The 24,991-nt window shown below is 32.1% G+C and overlaps 1 protein-coding gene and 1 pseudogene across 29 annotated transcripts; both read right to left on the bottom strand.

The window, feature by feature from the left end:
* Positions 1-1,022: 1,022 nt before the first annotated feature.
* On the bottom strand, positions 1,023-14,661 carry LOC117908334 (annotated as a pseudogene).
* On the bottom strand, positions 3,167-20,279 carry LOC117909307 (putative disease resistance protein RGA4). 29 transcript variants are annotated; one of them, XM_034823277.1, is made up of 15 exons: positions 16,297-20,279; positions 15,462-16,140; positions 14,999-15,215; positions 14,149-14,702; positions 13,913-13,996; positions 13,618-13,826; positions 12,380-12,581; positions 11,967-12,061; positions 11,810-11,877; positions 9,963-10,028; positions 9,680-9,775; positions 6,993-7,116; positions 6,349-6,401; positions 3,932-5,748; positions 3,167-3,305 (listed from the first exon to the last, which is right to left on the bottom strand). In XM_034823277.1, exons 1-2 carry the CDS (start codon positions 20,200-20,202, stop codon positions 16,123-16,125), a joined length of 3,924 nt encoding a protein of 1,307 aa, XP_034679168.1. In that variant the 5' UTR covers positions 20,203-20,279; the 3' UTR covers positions 3,167-3,305; positions 3,932-5,748; positions 6,349-6,401; positions 6,993-7,116; positions 9,680-9,775; positions 9,963-10,028; positions 11,810-11,877; positions 11,967-12,061; positions 12,380-12,581; positions 13,618-13,826; positions 13,913-13,996; positions 14,149-14,702; positions 14,999-15,215; positions 15,462-16,122. The 29 variants fall into 29 exon arrangements, with proteins under 29 accessions (XP_034679168.1, XP_034679169.1, XP_034679173.1 ...); XM_034823278.1 differs by lacking the exon at positions 9,963-10,028 and adding an exon at positions 9,399-9,521; XM_034823282.1 differs by lacking the exon at positions 9,963-10,028 and adding an exon at positions 9,429-9,521.
* Between the last annotated feature and the right edge of the window lie 4,712 nt (positions 20,280-24,991).

Below are 24,991 nucleotides of genomic sequence, written 5' to 3'. Positions count from 1 at the left end.
ATTTATTATATGTTCTATAAATTTGAAAAAATATAATATTTGATGATATCTAATTTACAAGTTAGAGTAAACAAATAATACTAATATTTTATGAGGTGTTTAAAAATTATTTAATATATATGAGAAATAATATAAGTTTGAAATAAAAAATGATATTTATTATATATTGTGTAAGTTTGAAAAAAAGAATAATATTTGATGAGACAATTAAAAGTTATTCACTTCAAAAATACATTTGGTAATAATAATTTTTAACCATCTTTCATATTTGACTAACAAAAATAATTCAAGCTGGTTCCACTATTAAATAGGTGAGAGAAGGGCAAAAGAGTCAAAGAGAGAATGGGAAAGGTGAGGTGATTGATTAGTTTTTTTCATTTAATAGTCAATGGTATTTTAGGGATTTTTTAAAGACAATATTTTTACTCTCAATTTCCACTCTTTCATTGGGTGTTGGGCTTAAATATGGAACTTATATGGAGACCATACATTAATTTTTGGGCCCAACTGCGCCCAAAACACAATTTCCCCTTCTTTTTTTCTATCCTCTCAAACAATAAATCGTATGAACGAATTAATATCTTCATGTCCTTGCACTAATATGTTGGTGTTCAAGCTTCCAACTACCCAAAAAGCATTATCAACTCTCCGCTAACGCTACAGCTTCCACATGCCAGCTTAAAGGGGCATGATAAAACTAATATTACTCAGTCATCTCCAAACAACAAACACATGACAGAAAACCATTCAAGATCCATTATGTTGCAGTTTCCAAGAGCATTTCTTCTTTACATATAATTCAAATCCCAAAATACGCTCCTTGAGACAATTACAACTTCAATATTTTCTCAGTTCTTGCCATTTATTATTTTTGTCTTTATCATTCTTAGTTTTTCTTGAAGTCATTAGTACATTAGTTTGATTACCAACCATCAAGCATTTCCAACACACCAGATACCAATCTATAGTTTTTTCTTGGTTGTAGTAATCCAAAGATAAAATTTCAAATAATACACTCCAAAGGAATTTTAATTCACTTGACTGCATTTTCTCATCCAAACTGTATTAACGTTAAATAATTTACATTAACATTATTCTTTGGGGCTTCAATTTGTACTATAGCAGCTCACTCCTCCAAACTTGGATGCCTATGTAAAAAAAAGACTAAATAGACATTTGTTTTTTCTTATGAGATCAAACTGCACATACCGTCCATAATAGCCGAGTATCGTATCATTGTTTGTTCATTGTAGTTTATTCACCAATAAAATAGCAGACGCATAAGCATGAAGAGGTAGCTATATAATAGCAGTACAATTTGTTCAGACTTTGGAAGAAGATTAAGCATCTTAAGCACAAGTCCTTGACAGTTGCTTGCCCAGTAGATTTGGCTTAATGTTCTTGCATTGTGACATGGCAGGGCCTTTATTTCCGCTGTATTTCAAGTTGATGTCACCAAGCTTGACGTCTTGGCATGGTACTCCCTGGCTGCAAACAAGCTTGACAGCAACCTGAGTTGAGGTAGTGCCCTGGATGTTTCTGAAGCTAACATTGCTGAGCTTACTGCGTGATGGACTCTGAAAACAACGGAAAGTTAAGTTCCAAGCCAATAAAAATAAAGGGAAAAAGAGGGAAAATAAGCAATAAAAATGGGAATTTCCATTTCCTTTAGAAGTACCTTTAAGTTGCATTGGTTATGGGGGCAGTACTTTTGATATGTGATTATGGGATTGTCAACATTATTCATGACAATATCTTCAAGATGCATTTCAGAGGCAGTGCCTTGATGAGAGAAGCAGGCCATGTCTTCACTCTCACGCCATTCTGGGTGTTGGTGAAGGTGCAGCTCTTGACACTAATGCCAACCACAGGTTCTTCATTAGGGTACTTTCCTAAACTTCCCACACAGATGCCATGGCCTAGTCCGTTGGTTACTCTTTGGATATTAATTTGCTCACTGCCATCACCAATCGAGAAACAATCATCTCCGATTTCTATGGTTGAATCGGTGATATGGATCCCTGAGGAACGTCCAATGTGAATTCCATCTGTGTTAAGGCTATCTTCTGGTGCACTAATTGCAACGTTGTAGAAAGTCAAATTCCTGCATCCCAAAAGATTAATATGAAACTGTTTGCTGTCTCTTAAAGTTATATCCTTAACCATGCTATTGGTGATGAAGTTGAACCTCAGATTCTGCTATAGATATTTCAAGTTAAAAAAAGAGACACCAAAGCTTATACTGTTAGTGTCCTCATTATGCACACAAACTGAAAGAATTACATAAGATATATATATATATATATATACATGAACTTACAATGGGAAGTGGGTTGCAATATGCAGAACTGGGGCATTTTCTGCCCCATACGGTTTTTCCTTGGCCTTCAAAAACTCCACCACCAGACAATATGAACTGGTCGATTTGTTGGAAAGCAATCCAGCCAGCTTCAGCCTTGAACCTGCTGGTATCCACCGAGGCTTTCACAGTGCCTTGGACAATGAAATTGATAAGAGTCTTGCAAGGGCCTCCAATGGTTATTTACCCCAGGGCATATGTCCCATCTGGAATCATAACTGTACTCGCCACAGGCAACGCACAAGCATCTCCCCAAGCTTTAAGTAAGGCCTAGGAAAACATTCCATAGGGAACCCATTAAGCAAAAAATCAAGTTTGACGTCTTACAAATATTATTATTGCATTACCCTCACCTGGGTAATATCAATGTTTCCATCAACCTTGTCACCATATTTGGTAACATCAAAAATGGTATCACCAGACGCTTCTGCAGCAGATGCTAGCAATAGTAGAAGAGACGTTGCTGTGATATTCAATTTTAGGCCTATGTTTGCCTCGTCCCTCTCTTCTGCTTTGTTTGGTAAAACTTGTAAGCAATTAACAATGGTGAAACCTCATACTTCTCAAGCCATTTTATTGTGTAATTGGAGAAGCTCAAGACCAATAAAACCTTTAATCAATTGTTAGCTAATCATGTTTTATAGTTTCAATTAGGTTGTGATGTTTTAACTTCCCTCCTATTATTAGCCTTCACCTTTTTAAACTTTATGTGGCAAACTCTTATTACTTTAAATCCTTTATTCAGTTTTTCTTTTTCTTTTTTTAAACCAAACACAACCTCTCGATGCATGACTAAGTAAAAAGATATAAGTGCAAAGAAGATTTCCTCATTATAGAGAAAATTATCTTATCAGCAGCTTACAAGTAATTGTGAAGGTAGAGAAGCATGCTCCTTTAGACTTGTGGTGGGTACTGTATAATGGTGCTTTTGTAGCTTCGTGATGTTCTAGTACAAATAAAAACAAATATATAAATTATAAACATATCATAGAAGTCCTTAAAAAATTGGTTTTAAAGAATAAATGATAACTAACATATCAAAGATAGAATGATAAACTCAAGCTAACTCCTATACTATACATCCACGATCTAAAACTTTCAATATGAAACTCCAAAACATAACTGAAGCTTATATCCTCATTGCTATAGCTTTTCACATAGGCATGGTAGTGATTACATCTAGAAAGATATGCTTTTTAATTTTTTTATGTTTTTTTGTTTTTTGAATTTGTTGAAACAATTGTAAAATAACTTTATCAATTTAGCATATAAGTACCTATTAATGATTGTAAGCATGATTTGTTGAAGCTCAAGACCAATAAAACCTTTAACCAATTGTTAGCTAATCATCTTTTATAGTTTCAATTAGGTTGTGATGTTTTAACTTCCCTCCTATTATTAGCCTTCACCTTCTTAAACTTTACGTGGCAAACTCTTATTACTCTAAATCATTTATTCAGTTTTTCTTTTTCTTTTTTAACCAAACTCCTCTCAATGCATGACTAAGTAAAAAGATATAAGTGCAAAGAAGATTTCTTGATTATAGAGAAAATTATCTTATCAACAGCTTACAAGTAATTGTGAAGGTTGAGAAGCATGCTCCTTTAGACTTGTGGTGGGTACTCTATAATGGTGCTTTTGTAGCTTCGTGATGTTCTGGTACAAATAAAAACAAATATATAAATTATAAACAAAATCATAGAATTCCTTAAAAAAATTGGTTGTAGATAATAAATGATAACTAACACATAAAAGATATCAAAGAATGATAAACTCAAGCTAACTCCTATACTATACATCCACGATCTACAACTTCCAACATGAATCTCCAAGACATAACTGAAGCTTATATCCTCATTGCTATAGCTTTCCACATGGGCTTGGTAGTGATTATATCTAGAAAGATATGTTTATTAATATATATATATATATATATTTTTTGTTTTTGTTTTACGAATATGTTGAAACAATTATAAAATAACTTTATCAATTTAGCATATAAGTACCTATTAATGATTGTAAGCATGATTTGACATACAATTACTAATTTAGTTTTTTTTTTTTTTTTAAATAAGGATAGAAAATTTGAATAGAGGTAACACAATTACTTTATGGAAGAGTTGCAAAATGATATATAGTACCAAATTGTTAGATTATTAAGTCAGGTAACTACTAACATGTTGAAGCCCATTTTAAAGAGACTTCACCTTTGGGATAAGGTTCATATACTTCATTTGATGTTGTAAAAAGTATAAATATATAGAACCTATAGATATGTGAATACTCTTAGACCTTATGCTAAAAAATTCAATATATTATGACATGCATATATATGCTAGCAAATATATTGGGCTATGAATACTTTCAATATGCACATAAATTATGATAAAAAATGGAGGAAAATGGAAATGAAGAAGATATTTATTTTCATCATAAATCCTTTAGATGCAAATGCAATGGCATAGATGTCAATCGAGGATATGATATCAATAACTGAACTATAGTTATTACTTGTTTTGGGAATGGTTCTCCACTTTAACCTGTCTTAAAGTTTTTCAAGCTGGGTACAAGTACCTTTAGAAATAGAAATAATGATACTTTGATTACCTTGAACAAAAATTGAGAAAAAAGAAATTGAGAAGAGAATTGACTAAACGGTGATATCAATTAAGTAGTGTATGCTTCTTATTCAACTTATTATTCTATTGCACGAAAGAATAAAAAAAAATCAGTATCGCAAATAAGGTTTAATTTATTTTTTTTTAACAAATCAACTCAAAAATTATAAACAATAAAGAGATGAAAAAAAAATGAGATAAGAATTATAAATCTGAACAATAAAGGTTATATTTATGGATGCTATAAGGAGCTTGTAAGTTGGTGATGCAGTTAAGCCAACCTTTCCCATATCCTTCAAAGATGCAAAATTTGTGAGCACTTGTATCTAAAATAATGAATAATGGTCAACCGAAACTAAATATTATCCTTTTGGCATTAGCCATAGTACTGAATTGATTTCAATATAATAATTGATAAAGCCAAGTATCTTTACAATCAATAATTGATTATTACAAGTCGCCACTGTGGCATGACAAGTAAGAAACTCTTGCTTGGTTGATTACAAAAAGTAGATATGAAGCAACAAATGGAAAGAAAACAAACCTAAAATATTTTGCTAAAGGCTCACCTCAATTAAAGAAGGCTTGATTCGTCTACACAATACCAATGCATTACCTTCTAATATAAAAGGAGTATGAGATAAACAAAAATGTCAACTTTGGAAAATTATTGATAACTAATTTAAAAAGATAGGAGCAAGATGTCCAAACCATGTCAAATTAAATACTTCTTCCAACTTTCTAGACAAATATAGAACTTAACAATTTCCCCTGCAAATAATAGTGAAGCCATGAATTCCATTTAAGGGCGTATTTTAAAAACAATATTTTGGGAGACCAATAGTGAATAAAATTACATAATGGAGGAAAAGGTTGATTTTTTTTCTTACTGAAATTGAACTTAGGCTTCAACAATAGTTTTGAAGAGTTGAAACTCATAGACAAACACCACTCACAAGTCTACTAAATGTCATTGAAGCTTGGAAAATAGACTATATACATAAGGCATGAATCTCAAGTAAAGTCCAACTAAACTTCATAATTAAATTGTCAAATTACTCAAGAAAGCAATATCATACCAATGATACTTATGTTGTTGTCAAGATTAATGGTCATTTCTCACATTCAAAAAAGAAATTTGAAAACATTAAATTATATAAAATAATGAAACATTTTATAAATATGAATACATGAAGTATATTAGTGGTAGCATTAGAGGTATGTTATTGAAATACTAACAATAATAGGTTGGACATTTCACGCATGATATAATTGTTAAAAAGTCATTGAAGTCAATTACCAAGATAAAATAGGAATGATTATCATAGTTATTATAACAATCAAATAATCATAATAAGATTAATTAATCACCTGAATTGAAATCCAACAAAGCACCTAAGCACCAAAGTGAGAATCATCAAACCCTATTAACATCAAATGTTTCAGCTCCAAGGTACTTAAAGATTACCTCATAGCTAAACATCTATTATGAATTGTATGTCATGCAATTAGCATGTTCTTCTTTTGTCTATAAGAACAAAAAGATAAGATTTATAATTAGTGTACACCAGTTTCTTAGAAATTGATTGCCATGTAATATACCATAAAAAGACAAAAGGTTAAAAAGTGGTTGGAAATGAAAAGTTGAATGATAAAGACATATTATATATGAACCTTGGATGATGACTAAAGAAGGCAAAGAAAAGAGAGTATGATACAAGTGCATTAAGTGTTTCCCTTGGCACTAGCCCTCGATAGTTTGTCAACAAATAAACTAAGCATAGACTATATTTAGCATACTCACCATCACCATCTGTGCATTAACTTGAAAACTATCATATCTGTCATTTAAGTACTTAGTTTAAAATTTTTCCAAATATATAGAAAGCATGCATGGACCAAGAAGATCATTTAAGAAAACATGTCTAATTTCTCTACCTATTTTCAAGAATGGGAATGAGGATGCTACAAATTGCCTTCTAATGAAAATAAAGATGATGAGAAAGACTCATTACCATCATTTTTGTTTGTGTACTCCAAGGTGTTTTAATTCAAACATGAAGAAGCTTGAGATTAGGAAGGCGAATAGATTGACAAATGATTTAGTAAGATGTGCTCCTCACTCAATTTGTTGGTATCCTATTACATATGAAAAAAAAAATATCATCTCCAAATAGACTAACAATTTTTAACAAATTAAATAGAAAGTAATCAATTAAAAATCAAAAGTTTTTAACACATGTACATATAAGCATATAGTATATGTAAAGCAAACAATGTGATTTTTTTCTTGATATGTCTTAATTCATTTGAGAATCAAGAAATAGAATTGTACAAAAGGAAGAACATCAATAGAAGATTGATTGTAAAATAATTCAAAAAAATAAAGCCAACAAAAACAAGAGAAAGATAGGATTACTAACATGAAACATATAATAAATGACACTTGAATTAAGAAGACCATGAGTGGTTTATTAATCAACCATGCTTAGGCCAATCTTCACTTTTTTCCTTTTGGCATTCTTAATAAGTGGTAAGAGCAGTAGATTATGAGTTTCTATAAAGTGATTGTGGGTCCCTTCTAGTAGTGATTTCAATTCAGGGCATTCAGGAATTTTAAGTTGCCTATCCAATCTAACAAATTTGCAAAACCATAGTACTTACACACTTCTTAGAATTTCCAAAATGGTTACATGTTGAAACTCCAATTGTATTGATAGCTTCTAAAGCTTTAAGGGCAGTGAGACACTAAAGCACTTGAGCCAGAGACATTATGCTACCACACTTCTAAATTTTCAACAACTTAGAGAGAAGTTAGGTGTAGCAGCAATTGAGAAAGACATTGATCCATGAAAAATCGTCATTTTCCACTTTTACTTTAACTTGGCAACAAGTACATTTGTAGTGAAATAATTCAATACATATGATAAGTAAGAAAACAATATTATAGAAAATAGAATATAATGCTCTTAACACATTGATAGTAAAATAAAAATCTAGCATTCAGAAATTAGAAAAAAGACTGAAATTGCAAGCAACACACCTAATTTGAAAGAGAGCAGAAATTTTGAATGCTACTAGATTCTTGAGCCATGTAGTAGATATGAATTTCTCAGACACCGAGAAATGTTTGTGCCAAGGGATAATCATAAGATTCTTGAGCAAGGTCAAATCTGTTATGAAATAATAGTTTAATCGACCCTAACATTTTTCCCGAACTCTTACAATCCAAGATTTAAAGTAATATGATCAGATTGGTCTTTAATTACTAATTAATTGAAGATGCAAACTTTTTTTTTTTTTTTGATAAATAAAGAGATTGTATTAAAAAAACCACCAAAGCAGTGGCTAAAAATACAAGAAAGAAAAACGCCCCTTGGACCCTAGCTGAACGCCAAGGCCCGAGGAGCAGCCCAACCCATACCCTTAATGGGTAGCCACCCAACCAAAAAAATCAACTAAGGTCGAGGGACCATCTTTTATAGAAATTGAAGATGCAAACTTTTCAAATTAATCATTTAAGTCCTTTTTGATCTATATGGTAAGACATACCAGAATTACCAAATAGAATGTAAATAGAGCATATTGATAAAAACAAAACCATAACAAATGAGAAGAAAGGTTGGGATTTCAAACTTGAACTAACTCTACATTAATCCAATCTTCATGAAAATATCAATATCTAGGATTGAAGATTATTGGGCCAATCTTCACCTATTTCCCTTCGAAGTCTTTCTAATAGACATTGACAATAAAAGATCATGAATCTTTGTTGGGATGTGAGTGAACCAAACTCTTCTAACAGTGATGTGAATTTGGGGTAGCTATTAATTTCAGGGTATGTAAGTGAAGTGACGATGCTTATCAAGTTTGGTAATGTTGCCAAAATAGAGAAGCCCTGAATTGTGAGTGTCAATTGAGGTTTAGGTGAACCATCTAGCCTGAAAGTGATGTCAATTCAGGGTAGCCATAAATTTGAAGCTCTGTAAGTGGTGTAAGGTTACCTATCAAGTCTATTGAATGTTTCCAAACCATAACAGTCTCCAATTGTGAGTGCCCATAGGGTGCTGAGGACACACATGTCTTTCAATAGTGATGCTAGTTTAGGACAACTATAAATTTGAAGGTGTTTGTAAGTGAAGATAGGTTGCCTATCAAGTCCAATAATGTTGCCAAACCAGAATTGTCCCAAACTATAGCTATCTGTAGAGTGCTGAGTGAACTCATCTTGTGGCAGTGATGTCAGTAAACAACAAAGATGAATTTTATGTTGTGTGTGTAAGTTGAGGCTGCCTGTCCAGTGTACTAATGTTGCCAAACCTAAACAAGACATAATTGAGAGAGTTTGAAGCATAGTAACATGTTGAAACAGCTCAACTGGGAAAGATGCTACGTTATTTATGTCAATTCAAGGAAGCAACCTGAAAGCCCAATGTGACATCAAGTACTACCATAGAGAGAGTTCCTTCCTTTCCGGTTACTTCTGAGAAGTTGTTGAAACCACATCACTATTCGGCTTTGCTTTGACTTGACAACAATTATATCTTCAATAAAATAATTAGCTTAATAAAGCTCTTAAATGTATAGAATGCAAGCAAGAAGTAACTAAGGCACACATTGATTATAACCATTAAAGTAAAAACACCAGCAATTTATGTAGTCTTTAAGAGGAGTAAGGGGGTTAGAATTGCAAACAACATACCTAAATTTAATAGAAACCAGATGTTTTGAGCACAATCAGAAGTCTTAGTCATCTTGCAAATATGAATAATCAAAAGCTTTTTAAGCAAGGTGAAATCTACAAGAAAATATTAAAATCAAATTCAGTAATTTCCCAAACCCGAGAATGAAAAAACTTTAAAGAAACAGTGGAAAAGGTTCACATTATATGCACAAACATATATAAACACAGATAAGAGGGAAGCAAAGCAGTGAAAAACTAAAATGAAGTTATCAAAAGCAAGAAGAGGGGTTGGGGCATGAACCTGAAGTACATTATGGATGGCATAATCAAAGAGCCCATCGGTTCTTCATGAATTAGAAGTCCATTTCTACTTCATATCAAGAACATGAGAATGCTTAAGGGCACATCCTTCCAACAGTGATTTAGATTCAAGGTAGACAAGGATTTGCAACAAATTAATAAATCTAAAGGCCCCTTGGAAGAGACAACAACTCAAGCTTTTAAGTCCTTAGGATTTACATGCCAACCTCATCCTTACTATGTAGCAAATGAAGCTTTCTGCAATATTTATTCTAACGTCTCAAGAGTGATAAAATGTAGAATTTGTTGATATAGAGACCTAGTTTAAAAAATCCTCCATTCAACTTCTCAAGGAAGTTAGTGCCCAAGCCCCACAATCATCCCTTTCTGTATTGATTTGAGAACATTATATTTGCAATAAAATTGCTAGTCTAACAAGATTTTGAAACATGAAGAATGCCAACACAAAATAACTTGAACAATATAGTTATTAGGCTACCTACTGATTAACACAATGACAAGCATGATTTCTAAAAAAAAAAAAAAAAACAAAAATCAACTAAATTATTATATATAACAATAATAAGTTTGTTGTTAGTGATGTTTAAAAAAATAATTAAAAGCATAGTTGATACACACAAAGCAAATACAAGGGAAATAGTATAGAAATTTTTTGCTCTACAAGTTGCATATTTCTCAATCCAGTTACTGTCTTATAACATCAAAAAAAAAAAAAAAAAAAAAGAAATATAATGACATCTTGTATGATCCTCTCAACAAATAGATAGCATGGAGATTACTTAAAATATAAGGCAAAGGTCTTTTTTGCTTTAACGATCTAGTAGATATGAATTTTTGGGTCATGACAAAATTTTAGGTCAATCTAAAACTTTTTGTAGTGATAGAGGAATGGAAGAATGTAGGCACTCATTTTAAGATGGGCTAGAGAATAATCACTAACTTTTAAAGTGAGGTGAAATTTGCAAAAATAAAAAAATAAAAAAATAATTAATGCGACTTTTGAATGTAAAATTTAAATCAATTTGATTAGTTTGGCCTTCAATTATCAAATGATTTGAAGAGAAAAAATTTCAAACTACTTGTTTAAGCATTTTATTAAATGCGTAAGGTGTAAATATAAATAAATAAATAAATCTGTTTTGCTTTATATGCTAAATGCAATAAAATTTTGCTCAACGGCATGGATGCTATTATTTTAGGAACAGTGTGCTTAATGGCTGTCAAGAATTTTTGGCCCTTACTTGTAAATAGAACACTAATGTCCTATTTTCATTTAATCTAGTTCTTTATTCTATTCTCTACAAGAATTTTTAGCCCTTGTTAATAGATGACTGGAATATTGCATGGATGTAGAAAAAAATAAAATTAGTTGCATCGATCTTGTGGAAACCAAAAAGTTATGAACCTTAAGATCACCCGAGACACTAGTATCCTAGGGAATTCCGTTTTAATCATCTTGACAAATAAGGTGCACTAGTAATAGTATAAAAACACTGATAGGAAAAACACAAAAATCTAAAATTTGACCTTTCCTTTGATATATTATGATATATTGAGAATGTTGCATTAGTTTCTTTTCACCTTGTCATGTGTGAGTGGTTCTAGGCGTTGCCTAGGAGGTGGAAGCAAATCAATGAGAAAGGATTTCAAGTGCTTAAATATTTCCTTGGGCTTCTCTATAATAAAAGTATGCTCTGTGTTATTGATGATCACAAGTTGGGCCTCCTCACCTAAAATGCATGCATGCAGTAACAATCTCAATAGTGAGAAAGACATAAGTTGGTGTTTGTATTGTTGTAGGCATGTAGGAAGGTGATATAAGTTTACCTTTTCAATTCGTAAGCTAGTTCTATTGGGAATACCGTATCTTGGTCTCCCCAAATTATTAAGGTGGGCTGCATAACAAGTAAAGGCGAATTGTAACATAACAAAGATGACATAAGTAGAATTAGTGGATTGTAAACTGGATGAATCCAAATTCAACCTGTGGGATCTTGGGCGGCTTTGAAAGTTTTCGGTCTTTAGGAATATATCTTGGATCAAATCTTTCTTCTCTTCTACAAACTCTATGCACATTACCTGTCAGTCTTATGTTATGTCTGTATTAGAAAACGAATATATCCAATAACTAATAATAATAATAATAATAATAAACTTGAATTTTAATCGCTCCACTGTGATTAAATTTTGTGAACAGTTAAAAAGGATATTTTGAATTATTCTAAAAAGAAAAAAAAAACACCAAAGAAAATGTGATATCCAAACAACTTACTTCAATGAAATTATTAAGTAAGCAAGAAAATCTGATATCAATAGAAAATGAACGTAAATAATATCAAATGGATATTGAATAAAAATGAAGTCATCAGAAAATGAGAAGAATGGAGGATTTCGTACCTGAAATGGTTCTCCTTATTGATGAAACCTTCACCAAGTATGGCCCTCTGTATTCTTGGGCAAGTATTCACTTGTTTCCCTTTGGAATCTTGCAAGTAGGTGCATATAATGAAAGATTTTCCGTCCGTAACATATCTCTTCCAAAGTGATGTTAATTTAGTGCGGTCACCAATAGGAAGGTCTATAAGTGAGGCGAAGTTGCCTTTCCAATGTAGTAATGTTGCAAAACAAGAGTAGTGTTCAATTTGAGTTTGCATCATATCATATGTGCATCCAATAGACAGAGACTTCAATAAAAAAGTAAAGACAAAACATTAACTGAGATAGCACCTCAGCTCAATAAGAGATGTGAGGTTGTCTATTTAATTTGATGAAGTTGCTAAAGTAAAACATTTAGGTTATGTTTGGTTCCAGAAAAGTACTAAGAAAAAAATGCTAAGGAAAATGATTTTATCATGTTTGGTTGTCCTATGAAAAATATCAAAGAAAATAAAATATAAATAAGATTAATTAGAAATTTATACATTTTCAAATTATTTTATCTTTATATCAAAGAGTTAAAATAAGTGAAATAAATTTGAAGTAAAATATAAAAATAATTTATTGACTTCCACTTTTTTTTTCCTTCCACTTTTCCTTTCTATTTTTTCCCTCACATTTTCCCTCAAATTTTCAAAAAACCAAAGAGCCTTAATGATTTTTTAAAGAATATTTGGAATGGAAACATGATAAACCCAACCTCATACTCATTATCTAACAAAAGCTACTAAACTACAACATAGATGAAGTACCGAATTCATTAACACCATTCTCTATTTTGCATTTATTTGGCAATTATTTCTCTAATAAAACAGCTGTTAGACTTTATAAATTGCAAAATTGAAACTAGTTTTTGTATCTGGCATCTAGTAAATATAAATGTTTGGACCATGTGAAATCTTCAAGCCAATCCAAAGTTGTTTCCTTTCGGGATCCTTTGGGCATTAGGCCAATGGTAAGCTTCTTAGGAAAGGTGGATTCTTCACCAATACTATTTATATTAGAGCTCAGTATTTCTTCAAACTCTTAGGATGTAAAACACTCAAGTAAAATTCTAACTTACTGAAGTAAGCATTTAATCAAACAAGTAAGGTGCAAATACAAAGAACCACCAAAACAAATGATAACAGAGCATTTTAAATGTAAGATTATACAAATGAAGTAACAAAAAATGAGAAGAAAAGTTAGGGATTTCAGACCTGAAAGACATTCTGTATCAGTTCAATCTTCATGGATGTATGATATCAATTTGTGCGATATGAGCAATCTTGGGTTAGTCTTCACCTTTCCTTTCGGCATCTTTCCTCTTAAGTGTGAACAGATGCAGATTGTTAAGTGTCTGCAGGTTTTTGAGGGAACATATCTTCTGGCAGTGATGTCAATTCAGGGCAGCCATGAATTCCAAGCTCTGTAAGTGAGGTGAGGGTATCTATCAAGTGTAGTAATATTCCAAACACAAAACAACATTTAAGATTGAGAGTTATCATACCAGACCTCAGTATTTCCTCAAACTCTTAGAGTGTACAACTCCAAGTAAAATGATTAGTTTAGTGCACAGCATCAGAAAATGTTGTGAAGCTGGAAAATTTTTCAAAAAGTTATTGATGTGAGCATTTAAATAAACATATGAGGTACCAACACAAAAGAATTACCAGAGACAAAATGAAAATATATCATTCTGATTCTAAAATAATAAAAATGGGAAGAAAGGTTAGGGATTTCGGACCTACCTGAAATTTCATATCGAAATCACACTTGAAACGAACATGTGGGATATGAGCAATCTTGGCCCGGTCTTTGCCTGTTTCCTTGTTGTATCTTTCCTCTAGGTGTGGATAATCACAGAAATAAAATTTCTGCAGTTTTTTAAGGGAATAGATCTCTTCTGGCAGTGATGTCAATTCAGAGCAGTCATAAATAATAAGTTCCGTAAGCGAGGAAAGGCTGCCCATCCAGTGTAGTAATGTTGCCAAACCAGAGCACTTAACAATGTAGAGAGTTTCGAGAGTAGAAACATATTGAAGCGACTCCTCTGGGAGAGATATCATACCATCAATCTCCCGTATACGCAGAGACTTCAATGAAGAAGCAGAGACAAACATGAACTGCCTCAGTACCTCTGCTCTGACTCCACGCAGGCTTAGTTCCTCAGGACGAGGTAATGATGCCACATTGAAGGATGCCAAGTTAGGGCATTTTATGATCTTTAATTTAGAAAGACGATGGGATGACGGCAGTTCCATGGATGTCAAGTTTGGGCAATCATATTGCAGAGAGGAGAAGCCTATCAATGAAGAGAGAGAAAATAAAAAACCCAAACAACATCACCAAATGAAGGAAAAAAAATAAACTACTTGACTGAGATAATGAGTTTTTGGTCTATGTCATGTTTAGTTGGAGTGATATTTAAAAAAACAATGAAACTCACAGTGACACATATTGCTAACTTGTTCAATCTGTTTACCAGTTTTGTGCATGTGAAAGTTAACAAATATAGTCACAACTTGAATTGACACTCTTGACAGAAATTGATAGCAAAATGAAGGATGATGTACAAATTAATAGCAGGCAGCAGATTACCTGCAATATATGGCAAAGAGTAGACCTGAATTCTAAAGAAAGCAGGACCTTCATCCATTAGCCATCTGGTAGATAAGAATTTATGGGCCATGAGAAATTTTTTGGCAATTCAAAACTTTTGCCATGTGATTTTGAGCTGGGAAATGGAAGAATGTAGGCAGTGATTTCAAGTTGAGCCAATAAGAAATAATCACACGCGTCTTATGCAAGAGAAAATCTGCAACAAAATGATAATTAAATCAACCTGGCATCTTCCCAAACTTCAAATACCAATTCATGGCAAAATTTTAAAACTTGCTTGTTTAAGCATTTCATCAAATGAATAAGGTGTGGACATAAATAACAAAATCATTTATGATATATATGCTAATACATACTGGGATTACAGATACAGAATTCATGTAATTATAGGATATTAAATAAAAATGAAGCCATAAGAAAACTAGAAGAGTGGATTTCAAACCTGAAATGTCTCTCTATATTGATGGAATCTGTACCAAGCATGGCTCACTGTATTCTTGAACCTGAAATGTTTCCTTTTGGCATCTTCAACTAGGTTCCAACAATGAAAGTTTTTGAGTGTCAGCAGGCTTTTGAGGGAATGCATCTCTTCCGACCGTGATGTCAATTCAGCGCAGTCACAAATATGCAGGTCCATAAGTGAGGTGAAGTGGCCTATCCAGGGCTGCAATATTGCAAAACCAGAGCAAAATTCAATTTGAGAGTTTGGATCCTGGAAACATGTTGAGGCAGCTCCCCTGGGAGACATCATAGCATCTGAGCATCCAACAGACAGAGACTTCAATGAAGAAGTGGAGAGAAACATTAACTGACACAGCACCTCAGCCCTCATTAAGACTTCAATGCAGATTTTGAGCATCTGCAAGTTTTTGAAGGAACATACCTTCTGACAGCCATGAATTACAAGTTCTGTAACTGAGGGGAGGCTGCCTATCCAGTGTTGTAATGTTGCAAAAACAGAGCAATGTCTAATGGTGAGAGCTTAGATCATGGAAACATGTTGAAGCAGCTCCTCTGGGAGAGATATCATATCAGATTTCAATATTTCCTCAAACCCTTAGAATGTAGAACTCCAAGTAAAATGATCAGTTTAGTGCATAACATCATCGAGCAAATAGAGTCTGCAAAAAAACAAAAAAAAAAAAATTATTGATGTGAGCATTTTAACAAACATATGAAGTGTCAATATAAAAGAATTACCAAGACAAAATGAAAATATAGCATTCTGATTCTAAAATAATAAAAATGGGAAGAAAGGTTAGGGATTTCGGACCTACCTTCACTCGCATAATGTAATCACTGTTGAAACGAACATGTGGGATATGAGCAATCTTGGCCCGGTCTTTACCTGTTTCCTTGTTGTATCTTTCCTCTAGGTGTGGATAATCACAGAAATAAAATGTCTGCAGTTTTTTAAGGGAATAGATCTCTTCTGGCAGTGATGTCAATTCAGAGCAGTCATCAATAATAAGTTCCGTAAGCGAGGAAAGGCTGCCCATCCAGTGTAGTAATGTTGCCAAACCAGAGCACTCAACAATGTAGAGAGTTTCGAGAGTGGAAACATATTGAAGCGGCTCCTCTGGGAGAGATATCATACCATCAATCTCCCATATACCCAGAGACTTCAATGAAGAAGAAGCAGAGACAAACATTAATTGCCTCAGTACCTCTGCTCTGACTCCACGCAGGCTTAGTTCCTCAAGACGAGGTAATGATGCCACATTGAAGGATGCCAAGTTAGGGCATTCTACGATCTTTAATTTAGAAAGACAATGGGATGACGGCAGTTCCATGGATTGCAAGTTAGGACACTCACGGATCTCTAACGTTACCAAGCCAGAAATATGTTGAAGTAGCTCCTTCGGGAGAGATATCATATCATCTATGCTTTTAATATACAGACACCGCAACGAAGAAGAAGCAGAGACAGACATTATCTGCCATATCACACCATATCTAACTGTGAACAGAGATAGTGTCTCAAGAGAAGGTAATGGAGCCACTTTGAAGGATGCCAAGTTAGGGCATTTACTGATTTCTAAATCAGAAAGACAAAGAGATGACGGCAGTTCCATGGATGTCAAGTTTGGGCAATCATCGATCGTTAATCCAGAAAGAGAAGGAGATGACGGCAGTTCCAAGGATGCCAAGTTATGGCACCTACGGATCCATAACGTTACCAAGCCAGAAACATGTTGAAGTAGCTCCTTCGGGAGAGATATCATATCATCTATGCTTTCAATATACAGAGACTTCAACGAAGAAGAAGCAGAGACAGACATTATCTGCCATATCACACCATATCTAACTGTGAACAGAGATAGTGTCTCAAGAGAAGGTAATGGAGCCACTTTGAAGGATGCCAAGTTAGGGCATTTTCTGATTTCTAATCGAGAAAGAGAAGGAGATGACGGCAGTTCCATGGATGTCAAGTTTGGGCAATCATGGATCGTTAATCCAGAAAGAGAAGGAGATGAATGCAGTTCCAAGGATGCCAAGTTATCGCAAAGTCTGATATCTAATTGAGAAAGAGAAGGAGAATGCAGTTCCAAGGATGCCAAACCAGAGCATGCATAAATATATAACTTCGAAAGATGAGAAAATGAAGGACCTTCCTCTGCTAGTAAGTCCATCCTCCACAATTCCTTCAACTTTGGCATGTAAGAGAGTTCGAGCGATTCAAGAGATGGGAAGAGTGGCGTTGTTAATGAACCCTCCTTTAACTCCACCGCTTCTTTCATATCATCAAGCGTCAAAGACTTGAGAGAAGGGAGTTGAGAAAAGGGTGGCAGAATTTTGCATCTTGAACATCCCGAAATTTCAATTTCAATTAGGTAGGGAAACAGGGAACCCAACCCATCATTCATCATCCAAGTTGGAAACTCCGTACCTCCATAACCTTCTATAAAGATACCCTTTAGGTGTTGGTGTGGTTGAAGGCCTTCCATCACTGACTTATGACCCTCATCCCCCCCATCTTGGCCCCGCCGATTCCATTCCAATCTCAAGGACTGAAGATATTGTTTTCCTTTCAAAAATTTTCCCCTGGATACCAGTTCAACATCCCTCACATTTTGAAGATTACTTATGCATAACCCTCCTCTTAGTTGCTTCAGGCTTTCCAACTCAATCAAGCTACCAATTTTGTGATTCCTTAACCCTACGTCATTCCCAACCACAAACAATGGTAGACTTTGAAGTAAAGTCAACTTGCCGATTCCATGTGGCATATGAGTCAAGTCATGACATCTACTATTCTCCAAGTGTCTAAGATTGATCAATTCTCCTATATTGTCTGGAATTCTTTTTAATCTTTGACAGCTTGCGAGTTTTAGTGTTTGCAAATTCTTTAACTTTGTAATAGCATTTGGAAGTACCTCAAAATCATTGTAGGAAAGATCAAGATACCTTAAATGACTCAATTTGCCTAAACACTTTGGCACCTTCTCTACACCCATATGACTTAAACTCAATGCACGTAAACACATAAAACTCGGAAAAATTGAATTTACAATTGTACTATCCTTAAAAGAATGTTCACCAAGGTTTAGAAAGGTCCTTATGGGTTTCCGAGCTTTTATCATAGGATTTACCTCTTCAAACAATGATACATGATGAACTTCTTCTGAAATGTTATTTACATCACTTCTTAAAATAAGGATCTCAGATCCTACAATTGATTGTGCAAGATCATGTATAAGGTCATGCATTTTACAAATTAATGTATTAGTAAAACGATTGGTTCTCACCTTCTCCAACAATGACCTTGACAATAATTCCTCAAAATATTGATCCCCTATATCCTCTAATTGCTTATTATTATCATTTGAAGATTGAATATAACCTTGTGCTATCCATAGTTGTACCACCAACTTTTTCTCAATCTCATAGTCTTTTGGAAATAAAGCACAATATGTAAAACATTGTCTCAAATGAGTTGGCAAATTATCATAACTTAATTTCAGCACCCCTAGAACATTCTCATTTTCATCTCCGAGTGACAGCAAATTTTTATTGTTTCTAATAGACAACCACTGCCCCGGTTCTCTTTTAGACCCCAATATCATTGCTAAAGACTTAATAATGAGAGGAACTCCCTTACACATTTTTGCAATTTCTTTTCCAGTTTGGGTGATGTTTGTATGCACATCCTCCTCTCCATCTTTAAATGCGATTTTTGAAAACAACCTCCAAGAATCGTTTTCATCAAGACCTTTCAAATTAATCGGAAAATTATCTCCCATGAGTGATGCAACTCTAGGTTTTCTGGTGGTTACTACAATTTTACTACCTATGGCACCAACCATTAATAAAGTTCTCACGTGATCCCATTGTTGAGGATTTTGATTCCAAACATCATCGAGGACTAGCAAGTACCTCTTTTGACTTATTTTTTCATGAAGCTTAGTTTTCATAGTCTCCAGACTTTCAGCACCCCCATCATTCAGAGATTTTAAAATTTTTTTGATCCACATATTAACATCAAAACCATCACCAGAATCATCAGAAAGGCAAGCCCATATCTTAAACTCAAAATGATTGACCACTCTTTCATCATTGTATACCAATTGAGCAAGGGTGGTCTTACCCAACCCCCCAATGCCTACAATGGCAACAACCGAAAGCTTTTCTTCACCCTTGGACGACAACAACTTCCCTATTATCTCCTCTTTGTTTTCTTCTCTTCCTACCATTTCAGATTTTAACACGAATGAATGGGTGTCTCTCCCACTATTCTCCACCCGTGTGTGTAGTACTATGTCCCGTGGAGTCAGATTTAACATGGGGATTTCTTTTGCAATATCATCTATCCTTTCTTTGATATCCTTGAGTCTATGACTCATGTTTAAACGAAAAGCAACTTGATTTTCAGATGAGAAGAAGTCACTGACCTGCTTTGCCAATCCTCCTCGCTGAAGATAATGGGTTGCATAGTCATCCAGCAAGTCATCTGCGTCATAAACAACACCTCTAAACCTCCGGACCCAATCTTTGACTGCATGATTGCTCTGCTGCTGCTTCTCCTCAGCATCCAAAAGCACAGCCTTGATGGTGCCCAGTTTCCCATTGAGCTTGGTCATCTCCTTTGGAACACCATACATGGATCCAATTTCTTGAAACGCCTTGGACCCCAACTTGGTCACAATGTGCTCCACAACACCGAATGGAATTTGGTCAGCCATTTTGGAACAACTCAAAGTAGCAGAAAGCCAAGAAAATACAGCACGTACAAGATGAGAAACTGAGGGAATTGTGAGAGAATAGGGAACAAAGTAAGAGATATCTTTATAGGGGGTGGATGGGATGGGATGGGATGGGCCAAGTCACATGGGTACTGGCTGATATTATGGATTCGGTGGACAAGTCAACACGGTAGTCAATATAAAATTGATGTACCATTTATGCTCCTGTACTTCATTCATTTTATTTTTTTTCGTAACATTCGGTTACTTTTGGATCCGAAATTTGGAAAAATGCTAAGGTTAGGTTTGGTTCTTAGGGAAAATAAATAAATAATAAAAAAGGTTTTTTCCCTATAAATTTGTTTTAAAAAATTAAATATAATTAAAATTAATTAAAAACTTATGTATTTTAAAATTATTTAATATTTATATAATGAAATAAATTAAGTGAAATAAATTTGGAGAAACATATAAAAATAATTTATTATTTTTTAATTTATTTTTTTATTTTTCTTTAATTTTATTTTTTCTCTTTATTTTTTTTCTCTCAAATTTTTCAAAAACCGAACTTAACCTAAAAAAAAGGGGAATAAATTTATTATTTTTAAATACTATGAAAAAAGACAAGGGAAAACAACATTAACAAAAATAGAAGGAAAATACTAAGGATGTGTTTGGTTCTCTCGTAAATTTAATAGAAAATGTGAAGAAAAAAATGAATAAAAATTAAAGATAGTTTTTAATTTAATAAATTATTTGGTATGTTCTTTAAACTCATTTGATTTATTTTAACTTTTCAAAATAAAAAATAAATAATTTAAAAATACGAAAAATTTTAACTAATTTTAATTATATTCGATATCTTCAATATAAAAATCAGACATTAGAGAATAATATCTTTTATATATATTTTATTGTCATTTTCCAATAATCAAATATAACAAAAAAGATTTGAGGAAAGTTTGGGAATTGAAACTACGTTGCAAAATAATAAGACAATTTAATTTTCTTTTTCTTATTTATTCCATACACATAATTTTCATGTCATAACCCTTATAATGGTAAAAAGATTTGTAGCACGTTAAAGATGAAAAGTTGTGAAATATAGGAGTAATATTTTAAAAATGAAAAACCAAAAATTAAATTGGTTATGTTATTTTTATTACTTAAATGTTAAGTAAAAAAAAAATTTAATTTTTAGGTTTTTTTTTTCAAATTTAAAAGATGAATTTAGTTGTAAGGGTGCATTCATCTTGTGTATTACATACATGGATAATATTTTCATAAAATATGTACGGGAAGCCAAGATAAATAAATATAATTATTAATTAATTTATAAAATAAAGCACAATCATGTAAAAATCAGAACAAAAAAAAAAAAAAAAGAATTAGAAGATTTTATTATTTAAATGAGGTTAGTGATCTATCCAATATTTTATAGTATTATACAGTATGTAAAGTTTCCAAATTAATGAGGTAACATGTTCACTTTAAACTATTCAAAGTCCTATGTGGCCTCGTAGAAAAATATGGACATTTATTATTCATTAGATGAAGAACTTAAATTAATGGGTGAAGATTTCAAATCTATTAAAATATGGACATTTATTATTGCTCATGATCAGGTCACATGTGTACTGATATGAAAAAAAAATTAAAAAATGTGAATTATTATTATGGATACAACATGATTAAGGGTTGTTGAAGGGGTGTGGCTCCACTGATTTATATTCCAACTTTATATAAAATGTATACTATCTTTTGTGCTTTTTGCATTTTATTTTTCTCTAAGTTCTCTCTGTCTCTCTTTCTTTTCTTTTTTGTTCGTCCTGGGTGTTTGGTTGATTAGAAAAGGTCCATATTTTATGGGATATTTCTAAAAAGCAACAAACAAATATGGAAGATATATAGAAAAAAAAAACTAAGAAAAATTATTTTCTAGTATTTGATTTATAATAGAAAAATCAAATCAAAATAATGATATATTTTTAAATTATTTAATTTATATAAATAAAAAAATAAATGAAATGAGTTTGAGAAACAAATTAAAAATAATTTATTAATTTTATTTTTTATTTTTTTAACTTTCCTATACTTTTTTATATTTTATTTTTATTTTTATTTTTTTCTCTTGTATTTTTTTGAAAAGTTTCTAAAAATAAAACTCAACCTTATAAAAGTAACACAAAATTACAATAAAAAGTAAAAAAAAAAAAAAAAACAGGGAAACTTCACATATATCAAAATTCAAGCTAATGTGGATGTGGTTTTTGATGACGCATCCGTGGCATGAATTTTATAATACAATTGGTGGAGAAGTGGAAAACATCATGCTTTCTACTACTGATATTAAGATAAAAAAATTCAACCACTAATATCACTCAAATGTATAAGAAAATTAAGAAAGACTAATTGTATGGTTTGTTTTTTTATTTAATTTTAAATAGAATTTTAATGTTTAATAGTATTAAATATTAGGTTGTTTGTTTTTTTTTAGTATTTTATTTCTATTAAGTATTAAAAAGTATAAAAAAAAATTAATATATTATTTTTTCTATTTAGAAAAAACTGCATATTTTATCTTTTTTTTTTCTTATTTAATAAAAAATTTATAATAATTATGAAAAAGTAAAAAATCAAACTACCTAAATTCTGAAAACAAATTATTTTTAACAAAAAAACCAAAAAAATAAACATTATCTAACAAATTTAAAATATTTACTTGTTTGAGAATTGTGCATGATTTTTTTTTTATACTGAAAATGTGATAATTTTATATATACAAAATTTTATAGTTATTATTAATGTTTTTATAATCAAAGAGCACAATGCATGAATCCAAAAAATTATTTGATCGGTAGGATCCATGATCCAATTACCATTAGTTATAAAATTAAATATTATTAAAGTTAGTGACAAAACCATTTCCTTTTAAGTTAATTTCTTTTAGATATTTTGTTCAAATAATTTTTTTTTAATGAAATTTCAAGTCTAAATAACAGTTTTCCATCATTTTCTATTTAGATTTCAAACAAAATAAGACTTCAAATGAAAAAAAAAAATCACCAAAGTAAAATTTTGCCGGATCACACAACCCATTTTAAAATGTTTGGATTCTTAAAAAGAAATATGATATGAAAGAGTGATAGTCATTGGTGACTGGGCTGTCCACGAAAGAAAAAAAATATGACAAAGAATCTGCAGAATATATAGGTGATATATATATATCCATCCAGTGGACTTGACTTGTGAGGCAACAATCTGCAGAATATGATTGACATTACAAATAATTTAACTGCCAAAAAGGTCACAATGCATTATGATGCTTTAGGTGAAAAAGTAAGATATGAGTCCTCTAATATGAAACCTTTTTCACACCATTCCAAAAGGTTTAGATTTTTCAAGATTCTCATTTAAAGAGAATGACCCAACAATACCCTTGGCCACTATTAGAGATTGACATTACATATAGTTTTTCTGTCAAAAAAGTTAGAATGCATTATAATGCTTTAGGTGGAAAAGTAAGACATGGGTCCCCTAATATGAAACCTTCTTCATACCCTTCTAAAAGGGTTGGATTTTTAAAGATTCTCATTTAAAGAGAATGACCCCACAATACCCTTTATGGCCACTGTTAGAGATTAATGTTACAAATAGTTTTCCTACCCAGACAAAGTGGCATTGAATCACCTTTAGGAAAGGGTCCATCAAGTAGCGGGGGTTATAAATCCCTCATGTTTAAAAAGAGATTAGGATGCAGTTATGGATTTAATTTTTTTTTTTATATATATATCTGGATGACAAAGATGAATGTGATTCAGAGTGTCCAAACATAATTGAAATCAAATTGATTAAATTATAAATTTATATATTTTTTAAAATACTATCTGGATAATCATAGTTTGGTTGGGTCATTTATTTTGTATTTTAAGTTATGTATATAAAACACAACCTTAAACCTTGGGCACTAGAAAGAAAGAAAAAGAAAGGAGCCCAAAATCTTGATTTTCATCCACAAAGTTGTGTGGATTCTACCTTTTCATGTTATTGATTTGTGTACAAGTCTATAAATAAGAATTATGTAGCCTTAGTCTTTTCTTTTAAAGAAAACTCTATATCAATAGCTAGAAGTCCTGGTCTTCCCTATAAAGTAGTTCGAGCTTTTAAAGCACAAACGTGTCTAGTGGATTAGATTGAGAGACAAAAACTTAAGGTTGAAAAACTTCATTGTATACAAATGTTGTTTCCAAGTAAAAATAATTTTTACTTTCAAAGGGAGAAAGTTTTGTTGTTGAATTGTTTGTTTTGTACTTGCATCAATATATGAATCTTAACATTTATCATGTATATTTTACGATTTTTCATTTTCTTTTTTCAGAACATATGCATATATATATCGTACATGAAGTTACATTGACGAACAAAATTTTTCTGAAGTTCTAAGTCATCTATCTAAATACATATTGGTTTCCAAATAAAAGTAATTGTTATAAGGTAGCAAGGAATGTTGCTAAGATATAAATAGCATAATAGGATGGAAGCTTTGAAAATATTAGATATAGGAAAATAGTACAACAATAAAAAAATGTATGATAAAAGTTTTGTTAAAGAGCATTTGAAAAAAAATATATATGTTATTTGAGAGAAAATATACATCAAATATATGCATATAATCTAGACTTTCATTACAAAACCATATGAAACTTCCTTATGTTATTACCCTACATAGAAGGCAATTAGTCTGGCCTTCATATCATGAGGGCAAAAGTCTAGTCTTATCCATGGAAAG

The sequence above is a fragment of the Vitis riparia genome, chromosome 19 (assembly GCF_004353265.1).
Source record: "Vitis riparia cultivar Riparia Gloire de Montpellier isolate 1030 chromosome 19, EGFV_Vit.rip_1.0, whole genome shotgun sequence".
NCBI classification, from domain to species: domain Eukaryota; kingdom Viridiplantae; phylum Streptophyta; class Magnoliopsida; order Vitales; family Vitaceae; genus Vitis; species Vitis riparia.
This window is presented reverse-complemented; position numbering and strand designations above follow the sequence as displayed.